This window comes from Ambystoma mexicanum, chromosome 9, assembly GCF_040938575.1.
Source record: "Ambystoma mexicanum isolate Mex_15411 chromosome 9, UKY_AmexF1_1, whole genome shotgun sequence".
Taxonomy (NCBI): domain Eukaryota; kingdom Metazoa; phylum Chordata; class Amphibia; order Caudata; family Ambystomatidae; genus Ambystoma; species Ambystoma mexicanum.
In genome coordinates, this window is record NC_090931.1 from 1,088,005,644 (window position 1) to 1,088,019,562 (window position 13,919).

At 47.9% G+C, this 13,919-nt stretch overlaps 1 protein-coding gene across 11 annotated transcripts in view; it reads right to left on the reverse strand.

The window, feature by feature from the left end:
* GPD2 (glycerol-3-phosphate dehydrogenase 2) overlaps positions 1–13,919 on the reverse strand; it is a 2,458,594-nt gene that overhangs the window by 1,324,677 nt on the left and 1,119,998 nt on the right. For all 11 annotated transcript variants that reach the window (XM_069616409.1, XM_069616412.1, XM_069616410.1 and 8 more), the window contains one exon: positions 1,789–1,886. In XM_069616409.1, the coding sequence (XP_069472510.1) occupies positions 1,789–1,886 (98 nt within the window). The remainder of the gene's footprint in view (positions 1–1,788; positions 1,887–13,919) is intronic.

The following is a 13,919-nucleotide window of genomic DNA, read 5'->3' on the forward strand; positions in this document are numbered from 1 at the left end:
GGGATGGGGTTTAGGCACCCTGGACTGAGTTACCTTGGTGACTCAAGTCGCACTCTTGTGTGATTGGCCCACGTGGTGAGCCGGCCGGCTCACCACTTAGCATGTTTGAGTGACAGCTAGGCTGAGTGAATGGGGGTTTTCTGCATAAAAGCAGGGCTTTGGGGACTGGAACTTCAGAAGTCGTCACAGGACCTGAGAATCCGACGAGGGAGAAGCTGAGCCGACCTAACACGACGACACCACCGGTGGAGCCCTGCGGAACCGACTCACCACTTCCTGACGACAGAGGAGATCTCCCGGCTGGAGAGGCTTCTTCCCCTGACTGGTGGGCACAACCAGTTTACCTTTCTTTCTTCGCACCCCAGCCCGGTTTGTGGTCGAACTGCCCGTGCCAAGCACCCCGGCAGCCGGATAGCCACTCACCACTGAACCGCGAATCACCGGACCGCTCTTTGTACCTGAGAAACTCTGCGGCTGGTTTCTTCCCTGGCTGTGCAACGGACTCCTGTCTTCCTCCACGACCAGATCCTCTCTTCCCCCGGACGAAGCACCGACTTGCACCCGCTGCCAGGAACAACTGCCCCTGCTGGAGTATTCTCACCACTTTAAGGTACCATGTCCGCCAGGCGTCCCTTTCTAAAGATTGCAACAAGGTAATAATAACTCCATAACCTTCTGGACTGGGCTGGCCGCCTTGACCCTCTAACTGGTCCCTTTCTTGGTCCAACTCCTTTTTTGAACCGTTACGAGACGTTTGTGCACTGCATCCGTGTGACCTTGGGCACATTTCGTTTTGATCCTCTTAAAGCGGATCCAGCCTATTGGCTCTGAATCCACGGTGTTACTTTGCCTTTTCCTCTTGTGTGTTCATGAAAAAGTGTTGGGATCTGTTTCAATGTATCCTCTGCTTTTCTCTCCCTTTTTTAAAAACGAATTATTAGAGTGCCATCTATGTTAAGCGCTCACCGCTGTCTGAAAATAAGTGGGGCTTTACTTAAGACTTGTCTAATATTCTTTTAAGGGAGTGTATATCTTTTAGTGACCGTGTTTTGGAATTGCTTACTATTAGTGCCTGTGTGTTTTTCTAGATGTGGTTTTAAATAAATAAATATATCTCTTTTACACCAAGCCCTGGTCAGTGTTTGCTTATTCTACTGTGTTCTCTTGACCTATTGTGAATACTCTGTATACTGCCTAACTCATCTTGAGGGAAGTCTGACTGCTCAGCCACAGCTACCAAGTGAATCTGTGTGGTACAGACTGCTACCAAGTGGGTTTACTGCCAAACACCTGTAGTTCTAAATCTTTTGCAGTGGTCCCAGAGGGAACTGCACAGGTTTCTGCCTAACACTCTGTTTGGCTGGGATGCTCCAAGACATCACTGCAAGAGTTCTAATGAAGGATCACATGTTGGTGCACTTTGCTTTGTTAATCACCTCCATATCCATAGCCTCCAAACCAGTTTCTAAAATATCTACTTGTCACACTGGGCAACACCAACAAGACTGCTTGCAAGTAAAAAGTACATTTTGACAAATTATTTTAAAAATACATACAACATTGTTCTTATGCTGCATAAAGACAAAGGACCATTTGTGTACACTTTAACCAAATTGCATTGCAGTTGGTATGTCTCTCTCTGTATTTAACATGATATAAGTAATGCACTGTCAAAACAATCTGCATCTTTATGGCAGATCTAAAAGTGCATGGTGTAAATACTCTCACACCCACATCCACTAAAACATTGACAATAGACACTTCTATAAACTTGAAGCAGTTTCTTACTTGTATACAGGCAGCATTATAGGCAGAGGAGCAGACAAATGGGGAGCGATTTCAAGGAGGTTGGCACGCTCATGCAGTGCTTCTTTGACAAGGTTGTACTGAAAAAAAAGAAATTACTTTAAGACTACAAATAGAAAAAAGCAGAGGCTGCCAACAGATTGGAAACTATCCTCCTCTTAAATCAATGAAAACAGTCAGATAGGAAGTTTATTTGTATTTAAACCACTTCCGTAACAGACTTGTTTCAAACATAGTCGTTTTTTTTTAAAACCATAACATTTACAGCATTACTATAAAATACAAGTAATTTGACATTGGAATGTCTGTGAAGATATTGGACTTATCAGTCAATGGGGATGTAGATGGGATGCACAAACAAAGACCCGGAGCAAACAGTGCAAGAAAGAACAGAGTAACTCATATTTCACTGAAGGAACAACTACAGCTCTGTTTTTATTAAGAAAAAAAAATCAAACTTCTTTCACTCAATGGTTTAGAATGCAAGAATTTAGGAAAATATGTTTTTATATAAATTCATTATATATTGTGACTCCTTAGCACTTTTCGACCTTTATATCGCAGATCTAATAAAAGTTCACAACTTCCCTCCTAAATTGGCATCTGCACCGGTGACATGGTTAGCGTATGTAGAAGATTTAATTTGACCGGACACACATTGGCCGCCAAAGACTTCCTGAAGCCTTCAACGACTACATGGCCGCAAATGGCATCTAAATAAATACACAAAAAAACAATGCCATGGTGGGTTTCATCGAAAATGAAGGATCTACTTTTTCGAGGGAAATTAAATTCTTCCAAACCTGAGATTGTTAACTGTTTCACTTATCTGGGCTATAACATTTTTAACAAATCTACTTGTGTGAGGTTACTAAAAATGCTTGCAAATTAAAGATAACTGCATTTACTGCTCAAATGAAACTGATTAGTTCAAAATTCAGCACATTTTCTTCGATTCCTTTTTGGAAGTTTTACAAGTTGAAAATTGTTCTGTATTTGTGATATGGAGCAGAATGTATTCCTTATGGAGTTCTAACCAGACTGACCTATTTTGAAGGTCGGATCTGTCAGGACGTTTTGGCACTGGTGTGTCTGCATCTATTATAGGGTATGAGCTTGGCCTATCCTCTTGAAGTTCAGATTACATGGGAAATGTTTGCTCTTTTTCATAAAATTCGTATTCCACCTGAAAAATCTGACTTTCCAAGACTGAAGTGGTTCATGAATGAACAGACCTCAAGGGAAATTAAAGAGTGGGCTTTTGAATGTGAGGATATATTAAGAGAGATCAACTCAACATACAAAGTTTTAATTAATAATCCAGTCTTAATAAAAAAAAGGTTACTTTGGGCCCTTAATTGGTGTACAACAAAAGACAGTATATCCAAGTATAAATGATTTTTTTATCAGAAATGTTGGGAGAGGAGAAGATCTACCTATGTGGGACAGGCATACTATCAAGAGAGACGACATAGACAACAGATCTCAAGTTTCAGCAAGCTTTATTGAAATGTCAGGATGGTGTAAAGCCTAATTTGCCCTATAACTAATGTGTGGATTTCTATATCCTAAAGAAAACTAAGGAAAGTCTGAGTCTGTAAGTCCGAATCAAAGTTATGCCTGTGTCCCAAAACCTATTCCCGACCTCACATCTATACGTAAACCAAATGTGGGATTTCTCTTAACCAAAAGAGTGCTAAAACAAAGTTTTAGCTGCTCTCAGCTCAAGTTCTTCTCGGGCCTTATACTTCAGGCTTAATATAGTTCCAATAGCTGTTGGTCTAGCCAATATTCTGTCAAATCTTGAGTTTCCTTTCCTCAAGCTCAATTTAGCACAGTTCAAAAAAAGAGGATCTTGAGGCTCCCTTCCCCAAGACAGCATTTCTCAGTTCTTAAAGTTCTCAGGATTCCCTTCCACAAGATTGCACTGTAGTATTCAATTGACTTGCCACAAAGTCTCAGGATTCTCACCATGTAGGGCCCCCTGGTCTCGGCGCAGTTGTCGGACCACACGGTCTGCCCATCACCGGTCACGCAACTAGGAGCCCTGTGCTTCTCCTCGACTTGATTTGCACTGTAGGTGAACGTCACAATGGGGAATTTTCAGGTACAGGTGCGATTGTCAGACCATACGGTCCACCCATCACAGGTTGCGCAACCATAGGTTACACTCTTAAACATCAGTCTTTTGCAAGTACTCTCCACATTGGTTTCTTAACCTCTTTGTTTTAGTTATGTATACAATCTTGCTTTCGCTCAGTCTGACACTCCTTGTCAGTTTGGTTTACCAATGTTGGTTCAGTGTTTAATATGTCAGTATTTAATATGCCTTAGTTTTACTTCAAACAATATTTTCTCTCATGCTCGATATTTAATATTGCATATTTTCATTCACACTGCACTTCTCATTCAGTTCTGTATTTAAGTCTGGGCAATTGCGTTCAAACAGTATTGTTCATTCAGTTCGGTATTCAAGATTAAGCAATTGCATTCAAGTAGTGCTTTTCGTTCAGTTTGGTATTCAAGATTGAGTAATTGCATTCAGACAGTGCCTTTCATTAGATTTGATTGTTTTGTTTTGTTCGGTAATCAAAGCTTTTCGTTCAGTTCGATAGTCAAGATTGAGTAATTGTATTCAATTCTGTGAATCGCTACTTGCCTGCAGTTACCTGGAAGCGCCCCGGCACTTTTGAGTCCTCTGACCCTCACCGGCTCTTCCCGTTCCACGGTGGTGGTCCCTGCCGCTCCCTCTCATCTACTGGCCAGCAGCCAGGCAGACCGCTTTCACTTTTCCTCGGCGGGCACTTCTCTGCACATGCCGACGACCGGAGCAGCTGAGGTATGCAGCCTTTTGCTTTTCTTTATTTGACAGCTCCCGCTGTCGTCCTTCACTGCAATGGGATCCCGGTCCTGCACACACCATGCGACTCGCTCGCTTCTGGTCTTGTGGGTCCTCTGGGATAGTGGCAAGTCTCCCAACCTCCAGCTCTCTTCCTGCACCAAGGCCACTCTCTCTTCCTGCACCAAAGCTGCTCCCACCCCTGCACCCAGGCAGCTCGCTCCCCCTGCACCCAGGCAGCTCTCTCTCTTAGTATTGATTTGGGTTCCACCTTTCATACACCTGAGTCTTGTTAAAAGGTTTCAGGTGTATTGTCAATTGGTATTGCCCGACTATAATCAGTCCAAATATTGGGACATGCCTGACTTTCAGTAGTAACTGTATGCATACTCCTCTCCTTCGTCCCAGTACTATAGTGGTGTTCTATATAGGAAGTGTGCATTACTGTTTCTTCTTTTTTGTGTCAGTACTATAATGGTGTTTCCCATAGGAAGGGTGTATTACTCCTAGTCCCTTCTTCTTCGTCTCAGCACCAGATAAGGATGAATGGGGAGTTATGGGTTGGGATTGCATATAACCCCTAAAGGCTGAGCAGGGGTCAGATATGTCAGTGTTAGGAAAGGGGGGGTGACATGTCTCGCTTGTCCACCCCCACGGTCGGGATCCAAAAGTGAAGGCCCTCCCCTGGCCACACGAACAGAAGATCCCTGGGGAGAAGATGTGAGAGTACCCTCAGGTTTCTCACACCTGCCAGAATACCTAAGGACATTTTCTGGATAACCTGGTGAAATGACTTCTTGAGACTTAGATTTAATCTATATCTCAATAAGGACATCATGACCATAAGAAACAAATTCCCAGTAGCCCTGATGTCTTGTCGTTTTTGTAAATAAGATAATGTTACTGCGTCGCTAGAACATCTGTCCATAAAATGTACAGAGTTTGAGAGAAACCTATTTTTCACATTTTGTACAGGACGTTATCTTTATAATTAGATCCGATTTTTGGTTGTGTATTTTAAGATCGAAACCCATTTCTTTGATAATTGTTTTTGTAAAGTATATTAAGAAACTTGAATCTAATGTGTAATATATGAATTTGAGTGTTATAATGGATTGTGTAATGTCTGATATAATGAGAATTATAAAAATACTGCAAAATCAAATAACAATATACATACATAATACAAGACATGATACAGTGTCATAAAATAACCAAAGACAACAATACATTATATACAAATTTGAGGACTAATCATTATAGCAAGTTAATAACTATAAAACACAGGTGAACCAGCGTTTGTAGGGTGCCACAGAACACAAGTAGGTGATCATCAAACACTTTTTTCTGACAGCTACTGCGTTTGCAAATAGAGTAATGTCCATGAGATCAGGGGAGTGTCAGCTAACAGGATAAAGTGCATTGCAGATCTGCACTGGTTAAAACTAAGATTGGGTAATAAAGGAATTAAAGTGTGTTTACAGACATGATCGTATGCTGGACAAAAAAGATCAAATGTAGTAGATCTTCCGGGCCATCATTACACAGGTCACAAACAACATTGTCTTGGGGATATGAAGCCAATTTAGCCGTAACAGTCTTCAAAGAAAGTATATTAAAACGGGCTCTAGTAATCAGACAGCGTTCATTTAAATATTTCAAAAATACAAGGCCCTCATGACGAGTTTGGCGGTAAGAATGGTAGTAATTCCGGCTGGTGAAATTAGCATTATCTCTGAGCATCCCAGCGGAATCTCACCGAATCATGAGTAGGTGGGGGCGCGCAACACCTATCAGTGGTAATGGTAAATGCGCCTGCGGAATTACTGCCAAAGAACAGGACCCCAACGGTAATTCTGCCAATTTTCGGCAGAATTACTGTTACCCATATATTGACAGAATTATCAAATGGTAATTCCGCCAGAGGAATTACTGCCGAACTGGAAGTCGCTATGATGCAAACAGGAAGTACTCCAGAGGGCATCTTTAAAAACTTAATCCGCTCTAAATCACCCCCAGAAGAAACAAAAAACATGTCCAAAGGCAAGGGAAAGGTGCCAGAAATGCGGCAACGCAAGCAGAGGTTCACGGAGCAGGAGCTCAGTGTGCTTGCAGAGCAGGTGGTGGTCCATGCAGAGGAGCTGCATGGGTCACAAAACTGCAAAACATCCCAGCAGTGGTAACAGTAAATCTTCTGAATACAGGCGGAATTACCATTGTGGACTCAATTCGGCTATTCGGAATTACTGTTACTGCCAATGGTGAGTGCATGCAGTGATTCCGCCAGACACCACAGCGGAACCTCCAACAGACTCATAATGAGCCCCATAATCCCATTTGAAATTATGTGGTTTCCTTTTTTTTCCCTCTTTTCCTGTTTTTTTCTTTTAAAGCTTTTTGTGAAAAGTTGAAATTTTGCTTTAGTTATATCACACAAATAAATAAGATATACGTTCATTAGTCATAGTATAATCTGGAAAAGATTTCTCTCCACTGGACAAGCCTATTCTTGGTTACCTCAGTGTTAAGGCGTTGCAGGCCATGCACAAATGCCACCCATGTTCAGCCCCCAGGCACTGAAGACAGAGGGCTTCATTACACGGATGGCAGTAAGGATTTACCGGCAAAATACTGGTACCGGTAAATCCTTACCGCCTTACTACGAGGTCCCTTTGCGGGTTGGGGGATTTAACGCCTGCTTTTTGCAGGCGTTAAAAACCAACCCGCAAAGGGACCCAGGGAGCTAATTACGGTACCGCAATTTGCGGTACCGTAATTAGCGCCTTCCCCATTCCCATTGAGCCCTATGGGCCAAAAATGGGAATGGGGAAGGGCAATGGTGGAAGGGGGAATTACCGCCCCGCCAACCTTGGAATGGGGCGGTAATTCCCTTTTCCGCCATGGCGGTGCCGGTATTTTACCGGCATGAACCATGGCGCTGATAGCGCCATGGTTCTCCGCCATCCGTGTAATGAGGTGCAGAGTGTGTGAGGATCTGATGCCAGAAAGAGACTCTCACAAGAGGCGCACCTACTGAAGCACAATAAACGTGACATACGCTGGAGGAACCGAGGAGCCGCAGGCCAAGGCAAACTGATCCGAAAAATAAAAAAAAATAAACGCATTTGGGGAGAAATGCATAGCAAAACATTTGCTGGCGCAGTGCAGGCATCCGTTCCTGTTGAACTGAAAAAGGGACTGACATGTGGAGGCAGAGGGTGGGGTTAGCGTGCGAGGTCACATCTGCTTCTGCATCTACACGCGCCTAAAGTTAAAGTTAAAGTGGAAGTGCATATTTTGCAGTGCAAAAGGCTCCGGTCCCGTCCCCTTGCAGGGACGCCCATACAGTATATACGAAAGGGGATGGGACGTAAGAGTATCTCAACCATATTTATTCCCAGTGTAGAAAAGATATGGGCTCCCAGGGTTATTTCTCAATGCGATCCAGCTACAGTACATGAGGACAACGGTTGGGGTTCCGGTAGTCAATATGACCGATGCTTGGTGTTGTACAGGACCCTAAAGGGGTGCCAGTTGTCTGCACTCCTGTTTGCCCTCACAATGAGCTAAATGGATACAATGATTAGTAAAACAAACACTCAACAGGGCCTCTATGCAGATGTTGTACTCTTATTTATTTATTTATTGTTCACTTCTTAGGCACTTATACAGGAAGCAAATACTGGTTCAAAGCGCCCACAGGGAAACTGGGAGGGGATAGGGGATGATAGACAAACGGCCTCATTACGACCCTGGCGCTAAGTGAAAAACGATGGCGGTAAATGGTTACCGCCATCGTTTCCCGCCAGGTCCGATCATGACCCGTGACCGTTAACTACGATGCCATTAGCGGCATCGTAGTTAACGCTGCCGCTAACTGCGCTAAGGGTGCGCGCACGCGACCGGCCACACCGTACTTAGCGCCATGGCGGAAAGGTACGCAAATGCCGACCCAAGCGGACATGCACCTAACGCCATCACCCAGGCCGTTAAGTACCTTACCGCCATGGTGCTAATTACGCCATCGCGAACCAACCGTAAAGGGCCATGTAAAGTGAATGCAGCTGCCACAGGTGCACAGAAACAGCACAGGTGAAGGCAATACAGACTCAGGAAGTACAAAAAGAGCACACCCCACCCCTTACCACACCCAGTCACACTCCACAATGATACCAATACGACTAGCAATGTTGGGGCTGGAGGACCTGATAGCAATGCATGTGCTACAACAGCAACAACAACAACAGGCAGCACAGAGGAGACGCAGGAGGAGAAGGAGGGCAAGGCAGGCCCAGCAAGCCCCACCAGCACAGCCAGTGCCACCACGCAGGCAGCCCCCAATCCCACGCATCAGAGCCAATCCATTCAACCTCACTGCTGAGCAGATCCACACCCTGTACCGTTTGGACCGGGACACTATCACCGCCATCGTAGACATGATACACAACGACATCGTCAGCATGATAGAAACTCCAACCGCCATCCCCCCCCTACTGAAGGTAGTGTCTGTACTCCACTTCCTGGCCACAGGCACCTACCAGCACACAGTGGGGCACTTGCATGGCATTTCACAACCAATATTCTCACGAACACTCATCCAAGTGCTCGATGCCCTCCTCAAGCACACAGATGACCACATCTCATTACCACGGACTGCCCAGGACATTGCAAACACCAAAGTGGGTTTCCATGCACTAGCCGGCATACCCAGTTGCATTGGTGCCATCGACTGCACCCATGTTGTGGAATTGGTGGTTCCACGTGCCATGGAGGTACCGTACCGCAACCGGAAACAGTTCCACTCAATCAACGTGCAAATGGTCTGTGACTCCAACAAGATCATCACACATTGTTGTGCCCGATTCCCCGGATCAACCCATGATTCTATGGTCCTGAGGAACTCCACAATACCACGCTACATGGAGCGACATGCAGGCCCAAGATCCTGGCTACTCGGTGTGTCCAATGTCATGGAAGTGGGCAGGTGAATGACGTACCGATGCATACTCCACCTGGCTGAAAGGGGGGGGGGGTGATGCATACTCCACCTGGCTGATGGGGGGGGGGGATGATGCATACTCCACCTGGCTGAAAGGGGGGGGGGTGATGCATACTCCACCTGGCTGAAAGGGGTGGGGGATGATGCATACTCCACCTGGCTGATAGGGGGGGGAATGATGCATACTCCACCTGGCTGAAAGGGGGGGGAATGATGCATACTCCACCTGGCTGAAAGGGGGGGGGGAATGATGCATACTCCACCTGGCTGAAAGGGGGGGGGATGATGCATACTCCACCTGGCTGTGAGTAACACAGAGAACGGAGACAGAGGATGGGCACTCACAATGCACTCAACCCCTCTGCATACATTGGGTGATGGCATGCAAAACAGGCCATGTGTCATGACCACTGCTTCCAAAGAGTCAGGACCTACCCAACATCCTTGGAAGCAGGCTCATAACATTTACTATCGGTCCCAGCAAGTCCCAATAGGGACCTTTTGGACCTTGTCCTGGCACCGGTGGTGCCAGGCTCATAGCATGGACCCGTCCCGGCACAGGAAGCGCCGGGCTCATAACAAGTGTGAAAGTGCTTGGGTGGACCTACCTGCAGCAGACCATGCTGCTTACTTACCAGCAAGATGATGTTTCACTCTCTTCTGGCAGGGACTACTTTTCCTTCTGGGTGGGGCAGGCACCACTCCCTGGATCATTGATGCTGAACCCCTTCTGGAAGCAGGAACTCTTTTGCCTGGGCGAGGCTGTGGAAGAAGACACCTAAGCACTCCTATGGACTATTTAAACCACACCCGATTGGTACAAGGTGCTTCGCGTTATTCTGCATCTGCAGCAGGACGCTCACCGTGTCAGCTCCAGCGAATCTTCAGTTCCGGATCCTGTGAATACGAAAATTACCTGCTGGGAACCAATCCTCAGTCTTCAGCAGCTCCTGCAAAACAAAAGGCACAGGTTAGGCAAAGGCAAAGTTAGCGGTTCAACTTACCCGATCCATCGGCAGCATTCAAGGCGTTTTTTCTGCATATCTTGTCCGGCATCGGGCCTGCAAAGACAAAGAACATTGGTTAGTAACGCTTAGTTACAAAACTGCTTACCTGTGTTACGCTCGCTCCAACTCTGCTCGCGCTGCATTCCGGCACCTGTAAAGACAAAAGAGACATTAAGGTGCATTCTACAGCCCTAGAGCAGCCTTTCTACTTACGTGCCTTCGTATGCACCATCTTCTTGTTACGCTCTCTGCCACAAACCTGGGGGGAGCATCTTCTTTGGCACCGACAGCATCTGAAAGGGAAAAGACATAGACATTTAGGAGATAAGACATTTGAAGAGAGCAATCTAAAGGGAACTTTAATACTTACAAGTCACGCTCGTGCAGCACACGGCGGCATCGCTCTCAACTTACCCTCTGCAATTAAGAGGCTGAACTCATATCCAGTGAAGTAACTGGACCCAGCGCCCCTGCATGAGACGCAGGAAGGAGAGCCCAGCATTCACCTATTTAAGGTGAGCACAACAATCGACCGAGTACCACGGGGAGAGAGGGGCTTGGAACTTCTCCCAATCTTCCAGCCACTAATACCTTGATTTTCCACTTGCAGACACCTCACCCTTTAGGTCAAACTTTCAGTGAGAAAGGGGCCAAATCCGGGAGCCAAACGAATCCTACGCCTGACATTGAAGACGGTTTCACCGCCCAGTCAAGACCCGCGCCTCCGAGGGAACCAGGTTAGCGTTACACCATGGGAGCCATGAGCATATACTGGTTGCATTGTGTGAATCAATTAGTGCATGTAGAAGTGAGCCAAAGTAACAGTTGGATGCAAGCCATGTTGGCACATCATGTTCTTGATCAGACGACATGACTGACACATACATTCTCGCCTACATACAGGTGATGCAGGCTATCCCCTGAAGAGGTGGCTCCTTACACCAGTCCGTAACCCGCAGAACCAGCACGAGGAGGACTACAACCGTGCACATACACGTACTCGTGTGGTCATAGAGCAGACATTCGGCCTATTGAAGGCACGGTTCCGAAGCCTCAGCAGGTCTGGTGGGGCACTCCTGTACCACCATGAGAAGGTGGCAAAGATCGTCATGGCATGTGTCATGCTACACAATATGTGCGTCAGACGGAATGTGCCCCTGCCCCCTGACGCAGAACTGCAACCACCTGACGATGAGGATGAGGAGGGTGCAGATGGGGCGGCACCCCATGGAGGAGGCGACGCACAGGAGGGGCGTGCAATGCGCCTAAGTATCATCAACCACTGCTTCTAGCACACACGGCTGGTGTGAATCACATGGAGACTGCACTTGGGGCACTGTGCGTCTCTGGGACATGCACACTGTGGACTGTACACCAATAAAGCACACATACGCAATGAAAATGTCCACACATTTCATTTTGGGAAAGAAAAAAGTGTATTTAAACTATGAAACGTCGTGACACACCCCCTCCCCCCTGCACACCCCAACACACCCCTTCTCCCTCCCCCCTGCACACCCCAACACACCCCCTCCCCCCTCCCCCCTGCACACCCCAACACACCCCCCCCCTGCACACACCAACACACGCCCTCCCCCCTCCCCCCTCCCCCCTGCACACCCCAACGCACCCCATGTAGGTGTCAACAGATGCCTGTGACAGTGGGCACAGGCTGTTACAAGCCCCCTCTCCCGGCCCCCGGGGCACCCCTGGCTGTGGAGCGCAGGTTAAGTCCGGAACGTCGGACGGGGCTGCTCTGTGCAGAACTGGCAGTGGAGGATGTCCCTGCCTGCCCCCGTGCATGCCCGTCCTGTAGGGTGTGGGTGAGCTCAGTGAGCGCACGACGCAAGCCGGCAAATTCAGCACAGATGTCCTTGGCATCCCTCAGGGTGGCAGTGCTCTGCGCAACTTCGGCCCTTAGGGTCTCTGTGGCCTTTTCAATGGTTGCCCTAGCCCCCACACATTCCGCGGCATGCTCAGCCAGCATCGTGGACAGTTGTTGCTGCCGTTCTGTGATGTCCTCGAGGGGCTGCTGCCGCTGCTGGCCCATGGCCAGTGCTGGTGGTGTGATGGAGGGGCTGCTCCCCTCCTGTGGACTGAGGACTGGGCATGGGGTAGAAGGCCACTCCTCTACCTCTGTGTGCCCCTGTGTGTGATCCTCATGGGGGCTGGCGTCTGACAAACAGGGGGAATGTAGTAGGTCAGTAGGGCTTCGGACTTCATGCTCCTCAATGTCTGAGTCTGAACATGCAGCTATTGCAGCTGTCTCACCCATGTTGCTGCTGGCCGCTGACCCGGTGCCTTCTGTGGCAGGCAATTTTGGTAGAGGTGGAGCAGCTGCTGCTGGCCTGCTGACTACAGGGGTGCTTGCCGGTGGGACGTCCGGTATGCTTGCAGTGGGTCCTGCTTGTTGTGGGGTCTGCCTCACTGCAGCTGAGGTCGAGGATGCGGGGACGGTATAATTGGCCTTCTTGGCTCTCTTCGTCGCAGGGGTGTCCTGGTCCTCGGGGTGTGAATCTGTGCCTGTGGTGGAGCAAAGGAGGGAGGGCGTTATTGATGGGTCTGCGGACTTTGGAATGACAATGATAGACATTATTCTGGTCAGTAGATGAGGCAGATTTCAGGCAGGGCCATGCAGGTTGTCTCCTTTTAGTGTGGAATGTGGATGCAGGTATGCGGGTGCCAGCAGTGTATACAGGGTGGTGCTCGCATGTGGCTATGGGCAGTGTGGAAATGTGTTGCATTTACACTCTAGGGCAACCTTGTGCTACACATGAATGGACTGCAGTGACTATGGCATGTCTTGTTTGAGGCACCTACCTTCATCGCCTGAAGTCGGAGCTCCCCTTTCCATCCCTCCGACGCCTTCAATGGCTTCCATGCCAATCGTGGTTGCACAAATCTCCTCCCACGGTTGGAGTTTTAGTGGGGATTCCGACCCTCCACCGGTACCCATTGCAAGGTTGCGGTTCGCAGAGATGACCGCTCTGACCCGTATGCGGAGGTCGTCCCAGCGCTTCCTGCACTGCTGTGGGGTGCGGGGTACGGTCCCCACCGCGCTGACGCGCTCGGCCAACAGGGCCCAGATGGCCTTCTTTTTCCCTATCGCTGTCCTGGTCATTTCAGGGGAGAAAACGACAGCTGCGTTGTCTTGCAGGGTCTCCGCAAGCATGCAGAGTTCCTCCCGGCTGAATCTTTCCTGGCGCTGGCGGTCACATGCCTTCTTAACAGCTTTAGGCATTTTTGGGTAGTTGGATGGGTGGGTGAT